This window comes from Poecilia reticulata, chromosome 1 (assembly GCF_904066995.2).
Source record: "Poecilia reticulata chromosome 1, P_reticulata-male-v2, whole genome shotgun sequence".
NCBI classification, from domain to species: Eukaryota; Metazoa; Chordata; class Actinopteri; order Cyprinodontiformes; family Poeciliidae; genus Poecilia; species Poecilia reticulata.
Window position 1 is genome coordinate 17,309,754 of NC_088830.1, and position 26,942 is coordinate 17,336,695.

Genomic DNA, 26,942 nt, shown 5'->3' on the forward strand with positions numbered 1-26,942 from the left:
CTAACCAGTATAACCAACTACCTTCCACTGTAAGAGGAAACTGGAGTTTCCACACCCATGGAAAACATGCAAACACCATGCAGGGATTCAAACCCAGGACCTTGTTGCAAACCAATTGAGCCACGGTGGAAGCATATCAGTAGAAACATCAGTGTGATATCCGTCCATCAATGAGCTAGCGAGGGCTTTCATCACTTGAACTAAGCCTGTTTGGTAGAGAAGAATGAGGCAGGGTAAACGGCCAAAGCAATTACTCAACAAATTTTGGTGAGAGTGTGAAGTAAATAGAGGAAGACGCCGTCATTGCGTCACTTTTTTTTTTTTTACAAACCGAAACAGGCCCATTGATGTGTATTGTAAATGTGCAGTTCAACCACGACTCTGGATGAAATGAACTTGGGAAAATGAACGTGGCCGTTGACTCAAACGCAAACCCTAGTAATCTTCTGTGTTCTGTTATTAAAAAATGTGTTGTTTCTGCCGTGCAGTGGAAGTGACTCATACTGTTTTCAACATGTAACAAACAGCTCATCCCGAAATAAATATAACATGTTCATCAATTTGAACACCCCGTTGGTATCTGTGTAATTCATTAAAAACCTGCGTCACATCCGCAGAAGGGCTTTACTGACCTCTGGGGTTTATGATGACAGCAATGGCAACCGAACTTAAACTCAATTATTGTTCCTTTGCTTGTTTTAAAGTGAATATTAATATCCTTTTCCAGCTTTCTCTCCCATCACCTTTATTAAAGCCCCAGAAGGTTTTAATCACAAAAGGTAGAATCTGAGTGGACAAACATAGAAGGTCAGGGATGATTCATTCAGCATGTCCTCATCAATTATCCTGTCCTCCTGCCTCGCAGCCGTCCTGCTTATAAATAAACCTCCTGCTGCATGGATACTAACAGTTTCATCCCTTTCCCTACACTTGTGTGCAAAAAAAATAAATGAAAAAAGCAAATTAATGATGTATTCACATGCTGGTGAAAACTGGAACTGTGTATCCTGGGTGTAGTTATGTGTGTACAATCAACTCTGTTCAGTTTCTCTGTCCCTGTGAAGGAAAAGCATCTCCAGGGCATGATGCTGCCACCAGCTGCTCCTCCAGTTTCTCCAGTCCAGAGAAACTAAACCAAACTGAAAATGAAAATTCTTGAAATTTCTTCCATTCCTCTGTACAGCCCAGATTTTCACATCCACAATATACATTCAGTCTATAGATTATCCTGCCGGAGCTGTGCATCATAGCAGCTCCTCCTGAGTTACCGAGGGCCTGTCTGCATGAGCTGCTTTATTAATTAGGTTAAATTACAAGCTAGTTTAACTTGTGTTTTCTGATTATGTGAACACTTTTAAAAACGTGTCAAACCTGATTTGGTTCACAAAGCCCAATGTTTTGACAATCTGGCACAAGTTCAATTCATCTTTGAAGAGAGAGGAAGTCCTTGGTATGTAGCCTTGTAGCCAAGATAATATAAAAGAAACAATGAGGCAGTGTTCTGCTGTTGTTTATTATAGTTTTACCAACTGTGTCATTCCATTTGCAAGCACTGAATCTGATGTCACATGTTAAAAATACTCATAATCCAGCTGAAACAAAAAAATAATTATTGTACAGAAAATACGTTCAAAAGATGGAGCATCCTAGCATTCTTCTGTAGGTTCTCTCATTTTACTGGGATTACTATCTTTAATTGCAGACATGTTGCAGCTATGTGTACTGAGTGTAGGTGATCTTTACAATGTAAGTAGATAAAATGTTCAAGGACTGTTTGGATTTTTCCAGCACAAGATTGTCCTAAGGCTATATTTGCTTCAAAAGATTGATGACTTTTATGTTGAGTCCCACACAGTAATGGCTTTCCAGGAGATTAAGCTTTCATTTAGCTTTTCTTTTTTAAATTATTCTAATATTCAAGGTGAGTAATAAAGGAAACATTCAAAGCAGCCTTGCATGTAAAAATGTATATTTGAAAGCAGAGTTGGACAAAGGATCTGTGGACTGTCAATATAAGCATTTAAAACATTTTAAAACAACATCCTCAAAAAAAGATTGAACAGAATTTACATGATTTTTTTTAATTTACCGTAATTAACAAACAAATCAGAGATTGTGGAAAATGTTTAATGCAGCAAGGACAAGAAGGTGGAAGAATCACTGCAGCAAGACCCAGTTTTCATCGACACCTGATAGAACCAAAACAACAAGCAATTACTTTGGGAGACTTTTGTCAAGCTCAAAAGTAACATCGATACAATCAGCAAAATGCCAAAAGCATTCACATTAAATATGACATTTTATAGGTATTTACTGTTTGAAACTGAACACAGGTCACCGCAAACAGTAGAATGTTTCTTTTATTTGTGATTTACTCTCTCAGAAGTCCACAATAGTGCATAAAATACATTAGAGGTTTATCGATTCTCACAAACAGTCGTAATGACTCTTGCATCAATGACTTATTGGCTGTTATCTGCTGTCTGGTGCAAAGAACTATTGATTTGGTGGAGGTAACAGCATTTGCCACTACTTGTCAGGACTCTGAACTCTGAAATCACTTATAGTTCTGGGAAAACGTAACATACTCTGTGACAAAAGCAGTCGTCTTTGTTGGCAAATCATCTGAACTTTAGAATCTAAGTAGAATATGTTGCTCTCAGCTGCCCTGTCCTGCTAAAAGCAAGATTATTTCATCAACATTTTGAAATGTTTGTCATTATCACTCTCCTCCCACAAGGTTTTAAATTGGCAGTAAAGCAACAGTATGCCATAATTGAGTGTGATACAAATCTATGCCACACAGATTCAAGAGTGTACTTACAGATGATGGGAATGAAGTTATTTACACTGACTTTCTGGTGATCAACCTTTAAAATCCAGCTTTTTCCAGAGTGGAATACTTAAAAAAAATAAAACAACAACAAATGACTGGCTCAAATACATGCATGCACTCCCAATAATATTTTAATAAATCTATTTTTAGCAAGCTGTAGATAAACATAATGCTTTTAGTACAAACAGAAAGCTTCATGGAGGGATAAGACCAAAGCTGAGCTATCTGTCGGAGGAATCAAGCTAAGGTTGACACTAAATAGGACACAATTTAGTGCTCCAACAAGACAACGAGCCTAGTAACATCATTATTAAAACCCGCTAACATTTAGTTTCTAGCCATGACCCTGTTTAAAATATGTGGAGTAAATTTAAACACAGTGGCTATCTCTGGAAACCAGCCAGTTAAATGAAAAGGGGTCCCACTAGAATTATACCAGAATTATACCTAGAAACTGTGTGGCTTCTTTGCTACTTGTGCAGCCACATTTATCCAAATTTTAGGTTAAAATGTATCATTAACAGACCAAAATTAGCAAGGAACTGTAACTTATCACTGGCTCATTATCTGGACAAATATCTTGTTTAAACTGGCAGCTCACAAAATGTTACTCTTCCATAAGCTTCTTTAATTTTAGAAAATGAAACTGATTGAATGTATCTGTGTGCATTCGTCCCACTGTTTAGCTGTTGCTCTTTGCAACTCAGTCACTATTACCTGAAATGCTTGTTTTCATACATGTTTCCTGGAGAAGTATTTCTGGATCTAATCTCTAACATTACTGGCTGAACAACTTCAAAATTTCCCGGTATAGCCACTCCTCTGTTACGCTGCACACACATGCACTGTTTCTTTAAACTGTGCAGCAAATGTCTTTAAACCTTCCTCTCGACTATTTATCAATTGTCGCTTCACACAGCAATTAAACGTGTAGGTTTAGTCTGTTTTTAGTTTGGAATGTACAAAAATGTAACATCTGTGTAAATTTTCTGGGGTAACATATGTGTTTCTTGATATTATGAATTATTGAAAGAGTCTTCTGTGAACACTTGGCAACATCTTTAAGTCTTCTGCACAAAAAACAAAACTGCTTGAGAAAATGTTTTGTGGTGATACAGGATACAATCACAGGTTGTTAATATCGTAAAGCTTAGTAAAGTTACTTATCATTTAGACTTTGTTTTTTTGGACACACAAAAAAACTTTCTCCACCGAGGGAGAAAGCAGTTGCAGGCAACTGTACAGAGGCAATTGCCTCTGTACAGTTGCCTTATTTGAACCAAACAAAAATCCCAAAATTAGGAAATAGTGTGAATACTCTCATTGCATAAATTAAATGGGAGTGCGGTGCAAATGTGCAGCCCTAATTTCTTCATAGCTTTTCTTTGTGATACCAGATTCTCTTGTATTTTTTCTTGGCTATATAACAAATTTGCTCCTTTCGTGTTGGTGTTTGTGTCCTGAACCAGTTCATTTAATACTTAAGTCAATATCAGAACTATCTTTTATTGCAACTATGAGGCGAGTCTTTCAAGTATTTCTCTAGCAGCTTTGCGCCACCTAGAAAAAATATATTTACTGAGATTAAGTTACACACAGATGAACTTTGTTTAGGGTATGATTTCTAGGTCAATTGTGAAGATCTAATTTAAGGTGGACTGATCCTAAATGTACACCACACTGCTCATGTTTTTATAAAAGATGTTGAAATCCATCTGTAACAGATAATAAGTATTTGATACATTGTTTATTTTTGTTTTCATGTTTTCCGACTTGCAAAAGTTGGAGAGGCCGCAAATTTTTTTCACGAGTTCACCTCAACTTTGAGAGACAGAATCTACAAAAAAAATAAAAATCCATCCCACCTTACAGTTAAATAAGGGTTTTAGTTTGATTATGCCAGTACTTCTCATTTAAACAACTTTTTATTTAATTGGAAATGATGTTAAAGTTTACACAGGTTTACATGCACAACATTGTTTATTGCACCTATAAACTAACTCCCATTTATAATAGCTTGTAAATGTAAATTTATAAGTTTCTCTTTTTAAATATAATTAAACATTTTGATTATAATATAATGAAATCCAGCTGTAATTAGACCACTCCTTACTTATAAATCTGACCTAAAAAAAATACATAAATCTGGAAAAGATCAGGAACAAATGATCGAACGAGTCTAAAAGAAAAAAACCTAAAAGGATTTTAATTTATTTTTTAAGAGAAAAAAACCCTGACTGAAAAGAAAAATGTTAGAAAAATCGTGGTAGATCGGGACTTGTCGTATTTTTATTTTATTTATCTTTTATTTGCAAGCTGCAAAACATAGCAAAAAATGCGAATTATTTAAATATTATGTTTGAATAATAATGAAATACGGTGTATGTTTTGATGAAGCATCATCCCGTCCTCACAGCGGCTGTTTTCTTCTCGGCTGCAGTGTTTCGTGGAGCCTACTTTTCACTTCCAGGTGCAGCCTGCTGTGGTCCAGTCACATTTCAACACGAACTGCTTTCGGCCCCATAAATGCGCATGCGCACTGCAGTTGACCCCTCCGGTTTTCTGCGTGCACTGCCACGTTAGTAGCGGTAGACACAAAAATACCAGCTACTCTCCCAACCCTAAACAAGAAAACAAAAACTCACAAATTGATACGAATTTATCTACTAACTCGCAACCAATTGCGTCTGCAGCATTCGTCTCTGTATTTAAGAAGAAAACTCGACGGTAACTATGTTTAAGTTTTGGCTGCTGTGTACACTGGCCGTTGCCAGCAGGGCTGACATCGCAGAAGAAGAAGATGTCTTGGTGCTGAAGAAAAGTAACTTCGACGAGGCTCTCCTGGCTCATCCCAACCTCTTGGTTGAGTTCTGTAAGTATCCCAGGCTGCTAACGGACACAAGCTGCACTTTTCGTTGTTAAGGTTAGCGTTGAACTTCCAGGTTTTAGGTTGCAGGTAGGAACTGCTAACACACAAGACGCATATGTTTTGATAAATTCTGCATCAGTTAGCTTACTTGGCTAACTACTTTTTAAACTTTTTAGGGGGGAAATCTAGACATTGCATTTCAGATGGTATGCTTTCTTTCTTTGGCAGGCGTTCTGGTTCAATTTGACAAGCTAGCAAAAAAAAAAAAAGACAAATGTTAGCATTTTTTTGGTCATGGGTAAAATGAAATGCTAAATTAATTTGAGCATTTAATCGTTGATGAGATAAACTTTGTTCCTGGGATATTCTGGTTAACTGCCTCTTTATTATTATCGCCTTGAGTTAATGAGAAAAGAGCTGTAAGTTTCGATTGCCAGTTGTGGCTTCGCACAAGTACTTTCAGATTTAATTAACCCCTTTATGGGTCATAAACAGCCCCAGTTAAATAAGTGAGAACATGGTTGGATCTGCGTTGAACCAGATCAGTTCTTGAATGCTTACACCAAACCCTGACGGGCCATCCGGGCCCATCCCGCTACACTTTTGTCAGATTGTTGGGACCTGCTCCGTGGGTTGTGTGACAGCAGTGTGGACCAGTCAAACGGGGCCGTGGGCCGACACCGACCAATGAGCACCGGGTGAGCAGTAGACCAAATGCCCACGTACGTCCTCAGCTGGGCGGGGATCACGGGTTGTGTGCAGCTAGGTTGACGTGTACTTTACAAAAGTTCATGTACGCGTGCACGTTTACGTTGACTGGACTCGGACAAGGAAGTTTTGCTCACTCACAAGTGATGCAAGGCTTTCGACTTAATTAGACGTGTCACTTCTGATGGGCCTGCCATCTGGTTGGAATGTGCAAAGATGGCCTCTAAAGGACCCTTTTGAACTAATCATAGGTTCTTTGTCCATCCCTTTTCTCTTTACTTTCAATAATCTGTTGAGTAAAATTCAAACATGCAGTTTAAATTAACTGGAATAGTAGATTCACTTTACAGTAAGAGTCTGACCTGAATTAACCTGCAGCATATAATTAAGACGGAGTAGATGCTCTTTAGTAATTCCTCACTGGAAAGTTTCAAATGTATTGTGTATGCATTTCCTCAATCAGGAATGTAAAAAATATGTAAATATTTCTGCCTCACTAAAAGCATGTCGATGTGAAAACTAAAGTACAACACTGGTGGAGAGGAGGAAGTGTCAGTAAAATGCAGGATTCATACAGTTTGGATACTTAACACGGTTTATGAAAAGATGAGTCATTATTTTCTCTGCTTCTAATAAATGTATTATCCTGAAGTGAAAATTAGCGCAACCCTTTAATAAAAAAAAGAGAGGTTAGTTTACCAGAATTGATATTTGCCTAATGCATAAGTTCTGCTTGGTTTTTGTTACAAAGAATCTCATCAGGGAAAGACATCTGACTTTTTGCAAATTAAATCCATTTTCTTGAGTCAAAAACTTCTGATGAAATAACCATTTAATGGAGGAACCTCATACAATGTATCATCGTGTTCTGTGCAAATGAATATTGCATAGAAAAATTAGACAAGCTAGCTCGTCAGTTTAAAACCAAATTTTCTCTAATCGGTTAACGTTCTTGCCACTTGTTTATAAAACGATTTAAAATTATACTCGCCTGACATCCACATGCATCCGAGATGAAACGTTGCCCTTCATTCTTCAAAAGCAACAGAAGCTCCAGCACTCACAAGATTTGTTTCTGGTCATTAAAAAACATTAAAAAGTTAAACTTTCCCAAAATGTATGGGGGCAAGACAGTGTGTCACAGTTTATTTACTTATACATCGCATGTACAGTTTTTTGTTTTTAAATCAAACCTCTGTTTAGATACGTTTATCTTTCTCTGCTGTACCACTCCCTACAGTTGAATTCTCCTGAATGAAGATGATCTGTGACTCCCACTTTGTCTTTCTGCTCATATGTTGCTGCAACGACCCATGAAATCCTCTTTATTGCTCCCCACAGATGCACCATGGTGTGGCCACTGCAAGGCCCTGGCTCCAGAGTACGCCAAGGCTGCCGGCCTGCTGAAGGCCGAGGGCTCAGAAATCCGCCTCGGCAAAGTGGACGCCACCGAAGAAAGCGAGCTAGCTCAGGAGTACGGTGTTCGGGGGTACCCCACCATCAAGTTCTTCAAGGGTGGAGAGAAGGAGTCTCCCAAGGAGTACTCTGGTGAGTGATGCAGTCACTGGGAACCTACTCATCCATATCAACCTGGTATTTGTAGATAATCTGTCTGGATTTTTAGCTGCTTGCAGATTTTACAGTAATTTGTCTTAATCACTACTTGAATAATTTCAGCAGCGATAACGTGTCGTAATTTTAGATGAGGTCTTCCCAGAACAAGAAGTGTTGTGCTTTAAAATGATCTGAAAATATGATCATGAATGGTTCAAAGCCCGGCCTGCAGACTCTTTTCACTCTGGCAATTTGACCCACAGAACAGCATCAAAAAGTAAGCCGACCAATCAGAGCGCAGGGGGGGCCGGGCTTCCTCAGCACGTTCCCCTCATGCTGCAGCTGAGTCGGGGCAGACCTATGTGCATTTCTTCACGTCGTCTCTTCGGCTGGCTTGCATCTGACTCCTTTAGGAAAGGGAGGGGAGGGAGAAGCTTGGAGGTGGTTTTGTGGAAGTGACTACTGTGGGTTGGACCTAGTATTTTTGACTTAACCGCCTCCCACATGCAGCTCAACCAGGACCGCAAGCACTGTATCTGAGAAATTGCTACTTTGTTGCAGCACCTGTTTTGTTCACCAGTGAAATATCTAAGTTTAGATTAATAACATCAGTTTTATAAATTCCTTGCCCCACTTTTTTACTTTTTTTCTCTTTTTTTCTCCATCATCAAAACCCTGAACAGTTTGGGGGTGAAAACAATTTTCATAAACAATCAGCCCTGTTTTTTTGTTTTTTTTTACAAATTTAAACATGAAATGACGGTTCATTTAAATTTTGGGTTGAAAACAAACTTCACTTCCACTTGAAGCACTTTGAAGTTTTTGCTAGAAATTGCAGAAGTTTCTGCTGTCGTTTTCACTGTCAAAGCCACTGAAGCGTTCTCACAAGCACTCATGGTTCCTTTTGTCAGTTTACCCACATTGGAAACTATGCTATAATTTCAGATTCACTGCATCTGACTGAACTTCTTGCACACTTATTGATGGTCTCTTTATTTTTCGACAGCTGGCAGGCAGGCAGATGACATCGTCAACTGGCTGAAGAAGCGCACAGGGCCTGCTGTCGCCACCCTGACCGAGTTCACTGCAGCAGAGTCCCTGATTGCTGATAATGAGGTGGCAGTCATTGGATTCTTTAAGGTGGGTTTCCAGAACAGAAGTATTTGGGCCCAATCTTCCTTTTAAGCCCGACATAAGGCCCATAATACAGGTTAAGCCTCTGTCTTTAAGACTTGTACAAAACTTGCTGAATGCTACTGTTTTCTTTGTTTACAGGATGCCGAGTCTGCTGACGCCAAAGCCTTGGAAAAAGCAGCTGAAGCCATGGATGATGTTCCCTTCGCCATGACCTCCAGTGACGAAATTTACTCAAAGTTTGAGGTGTCCAAAGATGGCGTCATCCTCTTCAAAAAGGTGACTTTCTACTTGGAGAGATTTAAAATTGAGCGGTGCATTAAGCCAGTTGATCTGATTTTACAAAATATCTAAGATGCAGCTTCTAAAGTGTTTGAGGTCGAGTTGAGGTCCACTGAATGTAGGTCATCTTTTTTTGCTTATGTAATGGAGGCATGTGAAATGGTGATCTAGCCGTGGAAGGCGTCTTGCTGGTGTTTTATCTACACCTTCAGGAATTTGATGCTTCAAACAAAGTGTCAAATATCTGTTGCCACTCCTAGTTCCTCTGAGGTCATTCAACGTCTTGGATGTTGGGTTATGTTGCTTGACCCAACTAATGACTGACTTGGCGGTATTAAGCTGTTTGCTGTATTAGGGAATGGTCTGCCTTTCCAAGCACCACTCTATATTGACTAATGAATTTATTGACTTAAATGCCATATCCTTTTATCAGAGTTTCGTTATTTTGGAGTTGCTTAGTCATTAAACCTTAAACTGGTGTAATGACCACTGATCATCCCAATCTGAGTTTTGTGTTGTAGGTATAAAGTGACTGACTTGCCATATTAAAAGTGGCTCCAGTTTTTAAGATGAAAAACTTAAATCTTTAAGACCATGAAGCCATCCAGAGATTTTGTGTAAATTAAAAAAAATAAAAGAAAATCCTTGTACGCTATTTACATGTAGAAGGTTTCATTTGTGTTTTTTTTTTATTTGGTAGGGATGAGATGTTGGTAATCAAGAAAATCAGTAAATGGTTTCCTTTCTCTCTTTTGCGTGACTTTCTCACTTTGCTTTAATTGTAGTTGTGCACTGCACATAGTGCACTTATTCGGATATGCTGGGCCTTGAGGTCCTTTTATGAGCAGAACAATCAACTTGTGTGAGATTGTGATTTGTCAGATTGGGTCAAAGTACAAAGGATCAGTTACAGAAATGAAGTAATCAAATGTCCGTTTTTTTCAAATGCTTTAAAAAAAAAAAACTTTTGTCTTGAGCTTTTTGGGGACTGCAGCTTATGATTCTATTCTTCATGAATGCTTTTCATTTAGTCTATAAAATATCTTGCAGAGCACACAAGTTTTCAATGTTATGAAAAGATACCGAAGTTTAGCATTACAATGTCCACTCCAACCAGGTCATTTTACGGTGAGCTCTGGCTGATCATAAGTTAAATAAAAGGCTGTGACAAAGTGTATTTAGGAAATTGAGCTGCACTCTACAGGTGTGTCTCAAATTTCAAATATTGTGACAATTTTTGAACTTTCAATCCAGAAAGCAAAACCCATATTAAAGATTACACTGTGAAGTATTTCAAACCTTTATATTGATTATGGCTTAACTTTTGATTGTAGTGCTGTTGATGATTTCTCATGTTAGGACTTGTACCGGTGCTTCCATTTTCTGCCTCTGCTGAGCGGCCAGAGGTTCATACTGATAAACTTACTTTAATCCAAAGGTTGCAGTTGGTAAACCCTCCTAAAGTAGGGGATCAGCTCAATAAACAGCCAGTGGATTTTAGCTTGTTTATTGCAACTGGGATTTGGTTTTAGGTTTCAGTGCTTAGAAGGTTATCCTCTGCTATTGTGTGCCAGCAAGAGCCACTTGGCAGAGAGCTACAGCTGCTATTCTTGATGCCCAATAAACGGCCTGTTTGGTCTGCAGAGAGTTGGATGATTTTAGAGCAGTTTGCTGGTTCACAGGCAGATTAGCTTTGACACCAGGTGGTTAATATTTGCATCTAAGTGTTTCCATGTTTTCTTGACAGTTCGATGAAGGTCGCAATTCCTTCGATGGAGAGCTGACGAAGGAGAAGCTCTTGGCTTTTGTTAAGGCCAACCAGCTGCCGCTGGTCATTGAGTTCACCGAGCAGGTAAAATTAAACCAAGACGGTTCTCCCTTCATACTATTGATACACTTTTAATGTATTAATACGTTCATCTTTTCCTATTGCAGACCGCCCCAAAAATCTTTGGCGGAGACATAAAGTCCCACATCCTCATGTTCCTGCCCAAAGCTGCTTCTGACTTCCAGGACAAAATGGACCACTTTAAGAAAGCTGCTGAGGGATTCAAGGGTCAGGTAGGTCAACCCTCAGGATAACCAAATGATGTTACTGAAAGTTATAAGTTATAGAATCGACAGTGTTTAACTGTTTACATAAAGCAACAGATTTATTTTGAATATTCAATACCTGGTTTTTAAAATTCAGATCATAAATTTAAAAACCTCATATTTGGGTCTTGAATGCGTTCAGGTTTTCTTCTTGTTCTAGCTCAGAAAATGTATTAAGTTGCCTCTTGGACATTTACTTGGAGAAATGCACTATAAGCCTGCATCCAGTGTTATTTAATGCTGCTGAGCAATTTGGTTAACAAAACCACAAGATGAAGGTTAGCAGATGCTGTCAGAGGGAGTTTAATCTGTCTGCTTTACCTGTAAAGCAAATTTTCTTAAAGCAGGGCTATTGTAGTTTATTTGGGTAGTTAATAAAAATGTCTTTGTTTTACTGTAAAAACAATATACGCCTGAAGCTGGGGTGATGGTTGTATTTAATTTTAAGTTAAATGACGGTTGTTATTTAAATCTTTATTAGGCTTGGCTTCAATTTTATCTTGATTTGTGTGGTTCTTAAACAGGCAAATGATGCAACAGTCTTGTCTTGTTGCTAGGTGATCTGGAATTGTATAAAATGGCAGCCTCTTTATGAGAACCTGCATTTATTTAACCTCATGGGTAACCTTAATGAAATAACTTTTCATTAGTTGGACCTTTTAAAAACATTAAGCTATTGTAAGTTTTCCATGGAATAAGTCAGGCGTTTATCTCCCGACTCTGTGTCCAGATCCTGTTCATCTTCATCGACAGCGACATCGACGACAACCAGCGCATCCTGGAGTTCTTCGGCCTGAAGAAAGAGGACTGCCCCGCCATCCGCCTCATCACGCTGGAGGACGAGATGACCAAGTACAAGCCTGAGAGCAGCGACATCACGGCAAAGAGCATCATAGAGTTCTGCACGCTGTTCGTCGAGGGCAAACTAAAGGTGAAGCCCTGAGAGGCTGCTTGTAGCAGCAGCGGTGGCTATAGATAGTTTACCATCCAATGGCTCCTTTTAACCGTTATAAATATGTAGCATAGTGTGAACATTTTTAGCCACACGGTATGCACCACCTCTTATTTTATTTTTGTTTGAGTTGTATTCTAGTTGGTGCCAAAATGCAACCAGAACTTTCCTCTTAACTGTTTTGCAGGCCCACCTCATGAGCCAGGACATCCCTGAAGACTGGGACAAGACCCCCGTCAAGGTCCTGGTGGGCAAAAACTTCGAGGAGGTTGCATTCAACCCTACTAAGAACGTCTTTGTTGAATTCTGTAAGAAATCATTTTACTTGTATGACTGTTTTTAGCCTTTTATTTTTATTATTAAAGCTTAATTCCTCAAAGGCAAATGACCAGACATCCATCTTCAGTCTGAAACTTTAATTCTTTGTAAGCCTGTCTCGAATATCTAAGAGTTGACTTCAGGTGCTCTTTGTGCCCCGTCAGCTCCACTTCCTGCCAGGCTCTAATGCTGCAAAGATAAATATAGCAGCAGGAGTATTTTATACCCATCCCAGTCCAAATGGGTTTTATTTTTGGGATCGTTTTCCACGTCTGGCTGTTGAAATGCAGCTGATGGCCAGTATGGCACAGCTGGGGAAAAGCTTATATTTTCTGACTGGTCGTGAACATGTGGAAAATTTCTGGCAGTCAGAGTGAAGTTGAGGTTTGCACTTTACAGCATATTTAGAACCCGAATTAACATGCAGAAAGTGTAAAAAGTGTAAACTTGGGTTTCTCTGGATCTACTACAGTCAATACTGCAATAATATTAAAATTGATGCTAAAGAAACATGGCGCTGCGTTCCAGATGCTCCTTGGTGTGGGCACTGCAAACAGCTGGCTCCCATCTGGGAGCAGCTGGGAGAGAAGTACAAGGACAGCAGTGACATCATCGTGGCCAAGATGGACTCCACGGCCAACGAGATCGAAGAGGTCAAAGTCCACAGCTTCCCTACGCTAAAGTTCTTCCCTGCAGCAGAGGGTCGCGAGGTAATCCTTCCATAACTTGCATGAAATCGGACTAGAACAAAGACTGCTTTTACAAGCACAAATTATTACTTTTTAAAATATAGATGAACTGCTGGTGATTATATCCACATGGACCACAAAATGCCTTTGCTAAAGACAAAAGGCTGTGCTGCAATGAAACATGGAAAGTTAAGTGGAAGAAAAAAGCCCAACTATACTGTACCATACGCTGACAGTTCTGTTACTAAAAAGAATTAGTTTTAAACGTTAAATTTGCGACACACCTGTATATCCTCAGCATGTTGAAGCCACATGGCTTCTCATTTCCATTGCATTCTCTGACCTGATTAATGTGCTTTTACTACTTGTGGTCAACAGGTGATTGATTATAATGGAGAGAGAACGCTGGAGGGCTTCACAAAGTTCTTGGAGAGCGGTGGTAAAGATGGAGGCGCTCCTGCAGGAGACGACGACATCGATACAGATGTGAGTTTGTGAGCTGACTAAAGCCGACCCTGAATCCTGAGCTTCAGGGTTGCAGCTTCATGAGAAATAGTTGATAGAAAAGTTTCGACCTTTTAGTTTAAAAACAAAAACTACCCTTTGTTTTTGCACATGACATTTTTCAGTTTTAGTTTATCTATGTAAATGGTTAAATAAGGGAAGGCCAGTGCAAAAACTTTGCAAAAATCCACGTCTTCCCAGTTTTTTCACTTTGAAATATCTTCAGACAATGAATGTATACAAGTGTAGACTGTCTGCATTAGTTTAAACCAAATGTATATTTTCACATATCTGCAGTATCAGGGTGGGAGTTAAAGAACCACAAAGACAAAAAATTACATCTTGCGACTCTTTAGAAGTTGACAACCTTTAAACTTTACTGTCAACATCATTGCTGCAGCTTACTTGGTTGGAGATGCAGACTGATCTACTCGACTCTAAAGTTTCCTCCGTGGCACAGTGGGACAGTCGCATAAACATTTGTGTGGGTGGGGTGGGGGTTCCTCCATATTAACACCTGCCTGTCTCACAATGAGCCCACCACAGCCCCCCTACTCAGAGGTCTAATTGCAGCTGTCTGGTCAGCTGTCACTGGGCTTTCTGTGGAGACCTGAGCCTCCTGTTGGCGCTGCACGTGCCTCGTTCAGCTTGAACTAGAGTGGTTGGGGGTTACAATAAATGTTTTGAAATTCTGCGTAGTTGCTGCAATTTCTTTTCACTTTAGTCGCTTCTCCACATATACCTAATGATTGTATAGCTTGTACTGCCTTAAACATTTAGACTTTAAGACCATTTCATTGCACAAACATTATGCAGTTTTTGGGATCTGTAAAGGATGGCTTTATTGCCTCAAAATGTTGTAGTGCAGGAATGAATAAAAGTCAAATTTTCTTTAAATTCCTTTTGAAGTTGCTCTATAAGGGTTTGAACCTTCACTTCAGGCAACCACTATATTTAAACAGGCACGTGTTTGCATGAAGTTGCCAGTGTTCTGACCACTGTTGTTCACACTCAGGAGTTGGAAGATGTGGATGACTCGGATGGCGAGGACGGTGGCGACGATGATGGACACGACGAGTTGTAAGAGCTGCAGGGAGAGAGAGAGAGAGGGCGAGAGGAGACCCACCCCAACCTTTCCAACCAGTCACCACCACCTTTGCTTCCTCGTGGACCTTCCCTGTCCTGTGAACATTAACAGTCCACCTTAAACTGTCCTTCAGTAAAGCTAGCCTGAGAACCAACCAGTCTGACCATCCAAGGCTGGTTCGGCAGTTTTTTTTTTGGTGTTCATCTAAATTTTAATTTAGCACGTTCTGCCCAGACTGGTCTCGTTCCTCCTGCGGGATCCTTGGGACAGTGACCCCCAATGCCTTGTACACAAGGCTCCTCATCACAGCCTTGTATATTTTTGACCAAATGATTTAAGAACAAAAAATGGCACTGATGTCCAGTTTTTGAAATGCTAATTTTTCCAACAGGTTTATGACTCCCATCTGTACAACGACAAAATGGTTTGAGCTGAATGAAATGATGTGCAAGCTGAAGGTTTGGGGGCTGCCAGTGTTCTCCCTCTTATAGAAATCCAGAGGACCATTGGGTTTTGTAAGGACTGTCTCAGGGGACAAGGGGCCATCCTTAATTTTTTTATTTTATTTTTTTATATCTATTTTTTTTAAGTAAACTCAGTGTAGCACACAGTGAACCCCTCCCCCTCACATCTGTAGCCGAGACCAGTCATTTTCTATCTTCCAGCAGGGGGTTGGGTGCCATTTTTTCATTCCCACATATTTCAGTTCTTTTTCCTCATGTCAGCATATCTACTGACTTATTTTTGCTTAACAGGAACAGTTGACGTTTGAGTAAAATCTCTTATTTAATTGCATTCACATCGGGGGTATTTGTGTTTTTTATTTTTAATTTAGGACTTATGCTTATTGTACCATCGTGCCCAACTGTTGCTGGGCGGTTGGCCCTTTTGGGGCCGAGATGGCCCTTACTCACCCTCTCAGACCTGTAGGGTGACCAGAGCCGGTTCTGATGGGTCGCACTGCATTCACGCCTAATTGGAGATTCACTGTGGTTACTGAAGCAGACCGATTGGCGCGGTTTGGTCTGATTGTCGGCTTGTATCTGAAGTGGGGAGGGAACAGGTGCACAGCCCCGCCCCTTACCCACACTGCAGTCTCCTGCTTCTCTTTTGGCTCTACTCGGCACCCATAGTTGCCATGGTGCCGTGTGGAGAATGTTTGCTTGTCTGAAAGAATGTAAACATGTCTGTTTGGGCATAAAGGGGGTTGAGTAGAGTGGGGGACGGGTGTGTTTGTCAACCAGTGTTGGGTTTGGGGGGGGGACTAACAACCATTCCATCATATTCAAATTAATGTGGAAAATGTGAAATGGTGGTCAATAAAAAAAGAAAAATGGAAATGTGTGGATTTGTGGTGTTTTTGCACTGAAGTCATGAAATGCCACTGCATGTAGTTCTGATTCTGAAATGTATATATAAAGATTTAATTAATTTGATTTGGTAATTTAACTTGCATCTAGTCAAATCTATTGTCTGTAATCTTAAGTAGCTGTAAGTATTTGAGGCTATTATTGTACACCAACATTACACACATTTAAAGACAATTTTCAATAAGTTAAAAAAAATTAAATGGTAAAACTACTCCAGATGTTCTGGCTAAGACTATTGTAAGACTGACTTGACATTTGTCCAGAAGATGGTAATTGAAATCCTTCAAAAGGCCAAGCTGGTGAGAGCTCTATCCAAATGTATCAAAAAACTGAGTAGAAGGAATAATTGGTTAAAAAAAACAGGGGCACAAGAGATGGGCATACTACTCCATCTCTTGTACAATCCCACATTTTGACTGGGATTTGCTTCTCAAGGCTGAGGCTAAAATTAAATTTCATAAGATCAATGAAAATTATACAGAATTCCATCTTTTTTTGATGCTGTCCCATATATTCTGAGGTTTAGTTGAGTTTGCTAATCCAGCACAGTTATGCCATGACTTAAATGAGGTATTAATGTCAGGGGAAACATTAAAATGCTCTTGTAGTTGGCTGCTCTGGTTCTGGGGTCAACACCAGATGATGTGGCTTCTTAAATTACTGTGAAACTTCAAACTTGACCTCCAGCAAACCTGTTACTCTCTCTCCATTCTTCCTTCACTCTGAAATGGGGACCTTCATTTCTAAATAAAATAAACTTTTAATCTAAAACGAGGACTTTGGACCACCAAGCCTTCTGGTATTTTTCTCCTGGGTCCAAATAAAACAATTCTGACATCTCAGATTTAGGCAACAATTTAGCTGCTCCTGAACCAAAGTTGTTTAAAAAGAGCCTTGATAAAGCAGACGCTAAATTAAGTGTGCAGATATATCAAGACACTTTGTATTCAAAATTTGGCAAAGTTAATTTTTTTCTCAGAATTAGATGACAGCACAAAGCTCCCAGAATTAAAAATAATAATGTCCTGGATGTGTCTGTCTGGTGGCTTTTGAAGGCTGCAGCAGTTCGTGAATCTCTTACGAATTTTGACAGTGTTTTGCTTCCCAATCCTGTCAGGGTATCAACTTCAACCACACTTTTTCCTTCCATTTAAACCTAACTTGTCACTGGACTTGTATACAAGTCTCACTTTCATTTGGAGCAGTATGGGCCTGTATGCAATGACAAGTGACCTACATACAAGCATCCATAACCCTTAATCAGTGCATCATTATGTTGGTAAATAATGGAAAGTCCAGTGTTTTACCAAAGTAAATGAGGTAATTATGAACATACCAAACTTTGCTCTGTAACAACTGAAACTTTAATCTTTATACAATTCATTCTCTGAAATGCTTTAACTCTTATTCAAAGCTGATTCCCAACAAGTAAACAGTAGGATGATGCAAAACAATCTAGAAATTGTCATCAGCTGCCGTGTCACCCTATAACGGTAATCAAACCTGTTTATCAGTTCACTTTACCATCAACAGCCCCTCACCCGATCCTGCCTGGTGTTTACTAGAAACCTCCAGCCTCCTACCTTCCTGTCAGCTGAAGGGATGTCACTGATATATTTAAGTGGACAGCACCAAGAAATGTGATGTTGACCCAGGTCCAGGAGGTTACTGGCTGTTATGTGTGTTGATGTAAGCTGTCTGAAGAGGCTTGTGACTGGTCAGAGGGAGGGAACTGGTTTGAGCCCACTCATCTTCCAAATCTTGCAGCTGATCTTAAAATAGGCCGGCAGGGAGAATAAAAGCCACGGCGAGGAAGCTGCACCCTCAGAGGAGAGGTTGATCCAAGAGAGAGACACACCCCCTAAAGGGACTTACTTAAAGCTTTTGCAAGTTCTTCTGCAACAAGACTCCAGGATGAAGTACTACGAATGCCCCATGTCCCAGACCCTGGGAATCAAAGCTTACAGCCAGCGCTGCAGCCTTCCAGTCACATGCAAGAGCACAGCCTCCCTGAAGCCGGTCCGGAGCGTCCACTTCCCCAACGACGTTGTTTTCCAGGACTGCGTCCGGCACGGCGAGCTGGAGAGGATCGGACGTTTCATCAGGGCCAGCAGGGTCAAGCTGGACACCATTTACCACTCTGGTGAGGGGCCTTTTCAGGATTGTGAGCTTTGAAATCAGGCAAAATTTAAAAACACTAAAAGAGCTCTTTCTCTCAAAAGGAATGGCAGCCATCCACGAGGCAGTCCTGACAGGGAATCTGGAGTGCGTGCAGCTGCTGGTGCACTATGGAGCAGATATCCACCAGAGAGACGAGGAGGGGTGGACCCCGCTGCACATGGCATGCAGCGACGGCTTCCCACACATCGCACGGTGAGCATCCACACCGGTTCATTCAGACTCTGCAGCAAGAGCAGGGAACTCTGGGTGTCATTATGTCATATTTACAGTCAGTGCTGCACAATATGTATGAAGTGCTACTGAATATGGAATGAATCCACAATACATTTCAGATAAATTGTACACTACAGCTCTCATTAAAGTTGTTTGCAATCAGTGTGTGGATTCTCTTATGAGCACAAAATCTTACCAAGTACTTTTGATGTAGTTTCTAGTTTAAATATCTTTGCACACTTGAAATAAGACAAAACTGACTTTCAAGTAACTTTTCACATAGGAGGTTGTTTTAAGTCAATAGTTCCTTAAAATCGATTACTACCAAACAGTACTAATTATTCTAAATAATCTGCCAGCAAAACTAGCTCTTTTTCATCAATATCAAGGAATTGATTTAAAACAAGCTCCTATTTTTCTTGCTGAAAAGTTACTTGTCAGATTCTAAGATATTTGCACTACAAACAGGGACTCAGACAGGGCTTTCCGCTGTGCAGACGCCTCACCTTCACTGACCCGGAGTGTGTCTGGTTTCCCCTTCAGCTACTTTCTGTCGCTGGGCGCCGACCCCGAGCTGGAGAACGAGTGCGGCGAGAAGCCGGCTGACCTCATCGAGCCGGACAACAAGGAGCTGCTGAGGCTCTTTGGGCTGGCGGTCAACGACTGAAGACCCCAGAGGTCCCTTGAGCTCCACAGTCGTCCGAAAGCCGCTGCAGGTTGTTCTGAAAGTTCTTCGGCAGTGACCGGAGAAAGCCGCATCAGTCCAGGTTCCTGGTTTTTGAGCTGCCACAGCTCCAGGAGGGGATGGACGCCGGGTGGACGAAGGGCCGGCAGGCAGAACTGACAGACTCGTCTGATTGGACTGTTTTACTCCAGCAGCACCAACCTGCTGCGTCCTCTCCGCGCCTCAGACCTTTTTATAACTTTGCTTTTTTTATATATATCGTTATCTGAATGTGCAGGAATGTTTGACTTTGTGAAACAAAGCTGTTGCACTTTTTAGTTCCATTTCTAAGATGACTGTCATGTTTATGTTTTTAGCCTTTACCAGCAAGTTTGTTGTTGTGTTTTGATAATTTTTAATTAATTGTACTGTTCATTAACTTGTTTGTCCTTTTTTACTTATTTAAATAAAGTTTATTATTTCCTGATGTCTTTGCTTTACTCTGCAGTGCAGAACATTAAGGATTAACTGAACAGATTTAAGAAAGTTATTTAGCGGACAAGAGAATCAGACGTTTAAGCTAAATACATTTTTAGGAGATGATAAACCAACAGAGCAACTCTGTAAGATCACGTTAAAGTTAGTGTTCCGTTTCCAATGAAACACCATGAATTATAATGGATCAAGGTTGTTCGTTAGTCTTAAATCAACACATATAAGTTTATCTAAACAAAAGAACATTTATTTCAGTAATTCAATTCAAAAAGTGAAACTCGAATGCAGTGCATCCAGAGTATTCCATATTTTGTGTTACAGCCTTATTCCATATTGATTTCAATAAACAACTTAGAAATCACAAATGCGTAAGTATTTTGCTTATGTAAAGTTCCTTGAGGCAACATGTTGTTAATTGGTGCCATTTAAATAAACCTGAATTAATTTTATTTTCCAGCAGCATTTGGCCGTTGGATCAATATCAGTGGTGTTACTGTGACTGAACGTATTGTCCAGAGGTAGAGTCACCAGATCTGGCAATGCAGACGAGCTGAAGCGTGTTACCATAGCAACACGCTTCAACACGCACTGGTGCAGTAATTCATGCAAATGGAGATCCAACAAAGTATCACATCCTTTTTTTTTTATTAGCCTTTTATAAAATTCTGAGAAACAGAATTTATAGTTTTCATCAGCTATAAGACAATTCCATAAAAATGAGCATAAACACACACTTGAAATATGCCACTGAAATATATCCCTTTGAGTGGATTGAATCTAAAAAAAAAAGCTTCACTTTAATTAAATTACATATTTAGATTTTTCCAATTATGAAATATTTAAAACTAGCCAATGCATACAAGCTACACTGAACTCCAAACATGCATCACAGGTCTGTGTTTTTTTTTAAGTCTTTAAAAGGCGTTTCATTGGTTTTGCTCCAGATTTTTTCCATTCTCTTTCTTCTGATTCTGGCCTCCCTCTCTGTCCGCTGTGGAGCCAGTGGGCTGAAAGGTGAGCAGTGTGAGCGAGATTTGTTCACCTGAGCCTTACTTACACCTGGACTGGTGACAGACGGAGAACGGCTGAGAGGGGGGCTGCCGGTCTGCCAGGTGTCTCAATACACTGCCAAAAAAAAAAGAAAAAAAGTCACCACTGTACCAAACTATATTCAAAGTGCATGAGACGGAAAACTTGAATTAAATTGCACCTTTTGTAATTGCACTAAAAGTCTCGAAAAGTGTTGCTACAAAACCAGGTTTAAAAGTAAAGAAAACATTAACATTGTTTACATCATCCTCAACATTAATTGGGAAAGATATCTTAAAATAAATTTATTCTATTACAGCACCAAAAAAACGCAAAGGAAAATAAAAAAAGGAACTAAAAAAAAAAATCCAACAATTTGATTACATTTAGGATTTTTTTTTTCCATAATCACTCCTGACAATTTCTTTATTATAATTTTTTTTTCCCATTTACAATTCTGGTTTTACATTGATCAGTGTGTTAATATTAATTATTACATAATATTAATATTGTGTTAATCTTCATATCTACAGTAATACAATAAAAGTTTAAGAACAACTACACAATCATGGATGAACGAGGAGACACATTCATTTCACCAGCACACAGTTTGGAGGACGGCAAGAATCAACGTCTTTGTTTTTATGGTAGGGAGTCATGTTCAGGGCAGCGCTTCAGTACTGCCCCTTGTGGATGAAATGAGAGTTACAGCCTTACATAGTGAAGCACCTTGTTTTCAGCCTCATTCGTCAAAATTCTAGTTCCTTCTTCAAACTGGGCCAAGTTCTAGTTTGGAATAACTGGGTTTCTCAACGTGGCCCTCATCAGTTACTACGATTTCTCTAATGTTGTTCGACGTCTATTCTTTTTGCCCTCTCCTTTTCATCTTCTAAAATCAAGTTTAATCAATCTACTGTTAAATACGACACCGTTTTGCCCAGAGTACATAAATAACTTGGTGTACCTGACTGGTCTCTGCTCTGACCGGAGCCCTTTTGTCCTCCGTCCTCTGGGTACGGCCTCAGCTGCACAAAGAGGGACTTCAGGATTGAAGGTGCTGAAGCATCTAAACAAGAGCGCACAAATATTAAAATGAATATTTGAAAAAAAAACAAAAAACAATCTGTTCATATTGTAGCTTTTTACTACAGTCACAAACTTCAATGGGACTTTATTGGACAGACAAAAACAAAGGACTGTAGGGGAGAGGGGAATTTACACGTTTTTATTAAAACCTTTTCATTCATTTGTTCTCCAAGGTGCACAAAAGCTGGTTAAACTGGTAAAGCATACTCATGTGTTATAGGAAGGCCCAGTCAAAGTACAAACCCCGGAACCTAAGTGAGAATGTGTGGCAAGACTTGGAAACTGATGTTCTCCACCCAATCCTGATTGAGCTAAAGAAATCCCAAAACACGTGCAGCAGTGATTGCAGAAAGAAAAGTTGTTCTACAATTTATTGCATTTGGGTAAAATTCAGACAGGTGGACTTGAACGTACTCATTTGGTGAAATTGCACTGGATTTTATTTGAGGATATCAGAGTAAAAGGATTAATACAAATACGTTTGGATGTTGAAGCCATGAATCATTTTTTTCCCTCACTTTCAAACTAAACCGCTTTGGGTTGGTCTGCCATAAGACCAAATATAATACATTAAAGTTTGAAAAAAAAAAAACACTGAAGGGTCTTTTACCTTTTGGGGATGAAATGTCAGGCTGGTTCTGATTCGTCCGACTTGAAGACGGCTCACAAGCGGAGCCGGATAAAATGCTGCAAACTGCAGCCGACGGCGGCTTCACAGCATCGTTTTCAGTTTTGCAGCGCCTGTGATGCATTCTAACCTGGGATGGGAAGCACCTTCGATCAGTCTCTCTCTGTTTGGGTTTTGATGCCACACTCTCAGCCGACTTCTGCCTGCAAGGAGGAGCGGCGAACTCCGCCGTTTGAGTCTTTGAGCTTGGAAAAGAAGGCGAATTCTCACTGAGAGGGGAAGCAAAAAGGCTGCAGAAGGGCAAGGAGGGAATCTGGACATCCGCAGACCGCTGAGGTCTCACAGCTGCAGTCAAAGAGTTTGATCCTGGTGTAACACCGTCAGAGAGTGGGCTTGCAAAAAGGCTACTGAACGATCTTTTCACGGTTTTATTACTTTCAGATGAAAAATCTCCCTGATTTGCTGTGTCGCTGCTGAATTTTATGGAGGTTTTAGAAGAGTGATGTTCTAGTGTTGCAGGTTGGGCATCGGAATGTTTCCTTTTGAAGCTTGGAAGAATATTAGTGAGTTCAAAGTGATTAACTGCAACATCACCCGCTTCTCTTCTTTTCTTACATCCAATTACAGGTTCATCTGGAACAGCACCTCTTCCTTTGGAGAGATCCGGCTTCGGATGCTTCAGAAGACACGCCTGTCCTGCAAAGAGTTCAACGGGTTTAGTTCCTGCCAGCGAATCCTCGATTTCTCTGCTTCTGGAAGACGCAGACATCTCTGGACGATGCAATAACTTTTGTTTGAAGCAAGTTTTCTGCCCCTCCTTCTCGTCCCCAGATGTATGAGAGAGAACTGGTACGGAGTTTGGAGTCGGGCGGTTTTTCACTTCGAGACACGACAAGCTCTCTGGCAATGTTTGTCGACATCCATTCTCTATAACTCTGAGAGATGAACGTGGCTCCTCTATTCTAAAAGGAGGAGCTTGGATCTTTTCTGAAATGACATGAGGTGCGTAACATACGGTCCGCTCTCTAGGACGATCAGGTGTTTGGCTGTTAGAGGAATTATCTGCAGATTTACTGGAGCTGAAGACAGCTTCAGCTGAGTTGGGGGCTTTGGGTTGGTTTGGATGAGGTCTGTCAGAAGAAGTTTGAGGGTGAGAGGCAGATGAAGTATCCTGACTTGCGGGAGTTTTGGAGAAACTGAAGAAAGTTCTGGACAGCTGAGGTCCAAGTATGGCTTCCACCGAGTAGCAGACTGGCTCCTGTTGGTTCTGAGTGCTTGGTGAAGAGCTGGGAGGCTGGTTGGCGTCTGACGCACACTGTTCTGTAACATCAGGCTGCTGGAGGGGTTCCTTCTCAGCATCCGTGCTGTTGTAAAAGCTTGGCCTGGAAAATGAAAATGGATACAAGTTCAACCTGAATGATAACTCTCACTCTGCGGTTCCACGAAAAGGCGTCTAAAAGCCACAATCTTTAACCTATTTTAATTTATACACCACAAATCAGTGGCAGAAAGTGGCACACAGCTGTGAAATAAAAAAATGGCAAATGTTTTTTTTTTTTTGCAAACGTATAAAGTATTCACTTAGCATTATCCTGCCACCACTGTGTTTGACCATATGGTGTAAAATATTAAGTATTGCATCACACAGAGCATTTTTGCATTTATCTCATCTGACCAGAGCACCTTCTACCAAACGTCTGTCGACTCCTTTTACATTTTCTGATTTCTGACCCATTTCTGAAATTTTAATCAACTCAGTATTCATGTACTACTTCGTGTCATGACTTTTAAATCTCGTTTTTTAACACCTGAGAGGTTGAGAGATCAAATCTGGGTTCTTGTTTTCTTCAGCAGGTTTGGTCTCCTGTGCGTCCATCTGCTGTTCTGACTCCTCTTTATTTGTCTTTGCAAGTTGGTAAAAGGCTCTTTCTTGTTCCATGGCCTGGAGTGGGAACACATTAACCTCACTTAGATGTTACAGCACAAAGAAATGCACTTTAATGCTCCGGATTCCCTAAACAGCGGCATTACCAACCTCCTCCAACAGTTTTTCAGTGACGTCGTTGAGCGGCTCATGGGAGAACCTGCAGTTTCCTTCTTGCAAACAATTTCCTTTCTTGTGGAAAAACTTGCACGGAAACGACTGTGCTGCCGAGTAAAGGAAAACAAGAAAACTGTCCTGCCATTTCTGACAGTGAACTGTGCGATCAAACAAGAAATAGGTAAAAGGATATCATGCATGTAAGGGCAGCTCTGCCCGTTGATGCAGAATCCCCTGATGTAATATTTGCAGCCTTCTTTTATGATGTCGTTGTAACCTTGAAAATGCTCCAGCTGGCATTGATCCGCCTGCAAAGCAAAAAGTAATAAACAAAAAAAAAAACAAAAGCAAACAAAATAAAGACAAGTGAAGCATGAGAGTCAGGTATTCTTTGATCCTGTAACTTGTTAGGTTTTTATGGAGCAGACCTTAATGCATCGTCCGGAGAGAAAATGTCGACACACTAGACGCCCGTCCACCAACAGGGCGTTCTGGTCCTTAAACTCCTGGGTCATGAATTTTGGTCTCTCCTAAATGAGATCAAAGATGAGATGACCAACCAAATTTCTCATATTTTCTCTGAGCATATCACTGTCCACCTATGTTCACCTCCTTTATTGGTCTTGGGCCTCTATCATCATGATGCCGATTCTTCCCCTTCTTCTTCCCTTTATTCCTTTTCTTTTTTTTGCCAGAATAAGTTTGATAATTCTGACCGCTGCCGTTCTGCCTGAGGTTGCAAGTGGAGTTAAAGCTGTGGTTGTATTTCTGGGCTGGAGAAGAGCGCTCACTCTCTATGACCTGCTCCTGGCAGGGTTTGCTCCAGGAGGTAAAGTTGTCTTTGGACTGGAACTGATGAAATCTCTTTTATAAAAACGGAAAAAAATAAAAATAAAATATGACATAGTAAATGCAAAGGAAATTTAGAAACATATTTTGCTAATTAACTTGATAACAGGTTCATAACCTGCTCACCTCATAACATTTGCACATAACTTTCTTCAGGCATCTCTGGACTGACTTATTCTGAGTTAATAATGTCTGATAATGTGGATGCAGTCTCAACATCATTCTATAAAAGTAAACAGAATCCAATAAAAATGCAAACTGGCCTCACATTTAAGTACCAAGTGATTTGGTAAATGGGGGAGATCAGGGTCGACACAATAACTGCAAGCTGCCCAGGTATAGTGTTTAAAAAAACAGGCTCTTCCATCACCATGCTTCATAGTTGGTGCAGTGCGTTTGTGCTGATATATTAGTTTGCATCAGTCGAAAGCACACTGTGGTATTGTTTGCAAAAGAGACTAAAAGTCTAGAAATGACTGAAACATACCATGACACACTTACACAAATAAACCCAGGGCTTTAAATTGTTGTAGAGGTATTTACATTTTGGAGACAATCTCTTTAAAGAAAATGGGTTTTCTCCTTTCAATCAAGGAGTTTCAACAAACTGATCAAAGTTGTGCTCAAATGTTTTACTACAGATGTACATATTACAAAATAAACAAGTTTAAATAAGCAGTTTGATTAAAAACATGTAAATGACTAGGAAAAATGTACAAAAACACAAGAATGTCGATCAGTTACAGTAGCTAATGATTTATTTAGTTTTCTGCAACATTCAGCATCACTTGTCTTCTTATGGTTGACAAACTACATCTAAAGTTGACTTTAACGGATCTTAGTAAACTGACAAGTAACTTTAAATGTTTTAAGTAGTTCACCTTCTTGTACGAGCCGGGAATCTCCCACTGCGTTTTCCTTTTCCTCCCTCTCGAGCCATTCTCCGTTCTGTTGCTATGAAACACAGAGCATGCGCACAGATGCAGAGAACGCACTACCATTGCTTTATTCAATTTTACTCCACGACAATCAGCCGTTTTACCTGAATGTGATGTCAGATTCACCTGGGCTCCCCGCATCTTCAGTCATAGCAGACAGTCCAGAGAATAAGTTGGCAAAAGCCATTTTTTCCCCTCACGTGTCAGAACAAACTTCCCCAGCAGGAGCGTAACGCTGTAAAATGTCCCTCAGAAACACTACCTTAGTCTGACTGGGGTTGAAATATGAGCATTTATCACCTGCCCTCTGCAGATACTTCCATGCGCTTAATTTATGGCCATAAACAAACATAAATCTAATGAAATTGGTCGCGTACCTTCCTCAAGCCGATGTTTTCTTCTTTTTTAAAAACATCGGTAC

The 26,942-nt window shown here is 40.2% G+C and overlaps 3 protein-coding genes and 2 long non-coding RNA genes across 6 annotated transcripts; 2 read left to right on the forward strand and 3 right to left on the reverse strand.

The window, feature by feature from the left end:
- Window positions 1–1,494: 1,494 nt before the first annotated feature.
- Window positions 1,495–4,811, reverse strand: LOC145553049 (uncharacterized). The gene is made up of 2 exons (XR_014089274.1): window positions 2,825–4,811; window positions 1,495–2,189 (listed from the first exon to the last, which is right to left on the reverse strand). It is a non-coding gene; the product is annotated as an uncharacterized LOC145553049 (long non-coding RNA).
- A 566-nt stretch (window positions 4,812–5,377) lies between these two features.
- On the forward strand, window positions 5,378–16,367 carry p4hb (prolyl 4-hydroxylase, beta polypeptide). Its single transcript, XM_008406875.2, has 11 exons — window positions 5,378–5,708; window positions 7,755–7,961; window positions 8,974–9,107; window positions 9,243–9,380; window positions 11,131–11,235; window positions 11,319–11,444; window positions 12,208–12,408; window positions 12,617–12,737; window positions 13,276–13,457; window positions 13,815–13,922; window positions 14,956–16,367. Exons 1-11 carry the CDS (start codon window positions 5,570–5,572, stop codon window positions 15,022–15,024), a joined length of 1,530 nt encoding a protein of 509 aa, XP_008405097.1. The 5' UTR covers window positions 5,378–5,569; the 3' UTR covers window positions 15,025–16,367.
- LOC145551764 (uncharacterized) lies at window positions 5,608–7,761 on the reverse strand. The gene is made up of 2 exons (XR_014087676.1): window positions 7,607–7,761; window positions 5,608–7,488 (listed from the first exon to the last, which is right to left on the reverse strand). It is a non-coding gene; the product is annotated as an uncharacterized LOC145551764 (long non-coding RNA).
- Window positions 16,368–18,232: 1,865 nt separating the features above from the next.
- Window positions 18,233–19,942, forward strand: ppp1r27b (protein phosphatase 1, regulatory subunit 27b). Its single transcript, XM_008406864.3, has 3 exons — window positions 18,233–18,540; window positions 18,620–18,770; window positions 19,335–19,942. Exons 1-3 carry the CDS (start codon window positions 18,312–18,314, stop codon window positions 19,456–19,458), a joined length of 504 nt encoding a protein of 167 aa, XP_008405086.1. The 5' UTR covers window positions 18,233–18,311; the 3' UTR covers window positions 19,459–19,942.
- Window positions 19,943–20,571: 629 nt separating this feature from the next.
- Window positions 20,572–26,942, reverse strand: LOC103463473 (uncharacterized). 2 transcript variants are annotated; one of them, XM_081607437.1, is made up of 11 exons: window positions 26,626–26,942; window positions 26,465–26,537; window positions 25,710–25,806; window positions 25,344–25,598; window positions 25,163–25,264; window positions 24,927–25,042; window positions 24,729–24,837; window positions 24,502–24,635; window positions 22,676–24,075; window positions 21,944–22,045; window positions 20,572–21,075 (listed from the first exon to the last, which is right to left on the reverse strand). In XM_081607437.1, exons 1-11 carry the CDS (start codon window positions 26,660–26,662, stop codon window positions 21,068–21,070), a joined length of 2,433 nt encoding a protein of 810 aa, XP_081463563.1. In that variant the 5' UTR covers window positions 26,663–26,942; the 3' UTR covers window positions 20,572–21,067. The 2 variants fall into 2 exon arrangements, with proteins under 2 accessions (XP_081463563.1, XP_081463565.1); XM_081607439.1 differs by lacking the exon at window positions 25,710–25,806 and having other exon boundaries at window positions 26,626–26,941.

What these genes read in the sequence shown, in the direction of transcription:
- p4hb (XM_008406875.2), top strand. Translation starts at nt 5,570, where the DNA reads ATGTTTAAGTTTTGGCTGCTGTGTACACTGGCCGTTGCCAGCAGGGCT. An exon ending in GTCTCCCAAGGAGTACTCTG is followed by an intron (nt 7,962 to 8,973) that starts GTGAGTGATGCA and finishes ATTTTTCGACAG; the next exon opens with CTGGCAGGCAGGCAGATGAC. An exon ending in CAGTCATTGGATTCTTTAAG is followed by an intron (nt 9,108 to 9,242) that starts GTGGGTTTCCAG and finishes CTTTGTTTACAG; the next exon opens with GATGCCGAGTCTGCTGACGC.
- ppp1r27b (XM_008406864.3), top strand. Translation starts at nt 18,312, where the DNA reads ATGAAGTACTACGAATGCCCCATGTCCCAGACCCTGGGAATCAAAGCT. An exon ending in GGACACCATTTACCACTCTG is followed by an intron (nt 18,541 to 18,619) that starts GTGAGGGGCCTT and finishes TTCTCTCAAAAG; the next exon opens with GAATGGCAGCCATCCACGAG. An exon ending in GGCTTCCCACACATCGCACG is followed by an intron (nt 18,771 to 19,334) that starts GTGAGCATCCAC and finishes TTTCCCCTTCAG; the next exon opens with CTACTTTCTGTCGCTGGGCG.
- LOC103463473 (XM_081607437.1), bottom strand. Translation starts at nt 26,662, where the DNA reads ATGCGGGGAGCCCAGGTGAATCTGACATCACATTCAG. An exon ending in GAATCTGACATCACATTCAG is followed by an intron (nt 26,538 to 26,625) that starts GTAAAACGGCTG and finishes TGTGTTTCATAG; the next exon opens with CAACAGAACGGAGAATGGCT. An exon ending in TTATGTGCAAATGTTATGAG is followed by an intron (nt 25,599 to 25,709) that starts GTGAGCAGGTTA and finishes TTTTTATAAAAG; the next exon opens with AGATTTCATCAGTTCCAGTC.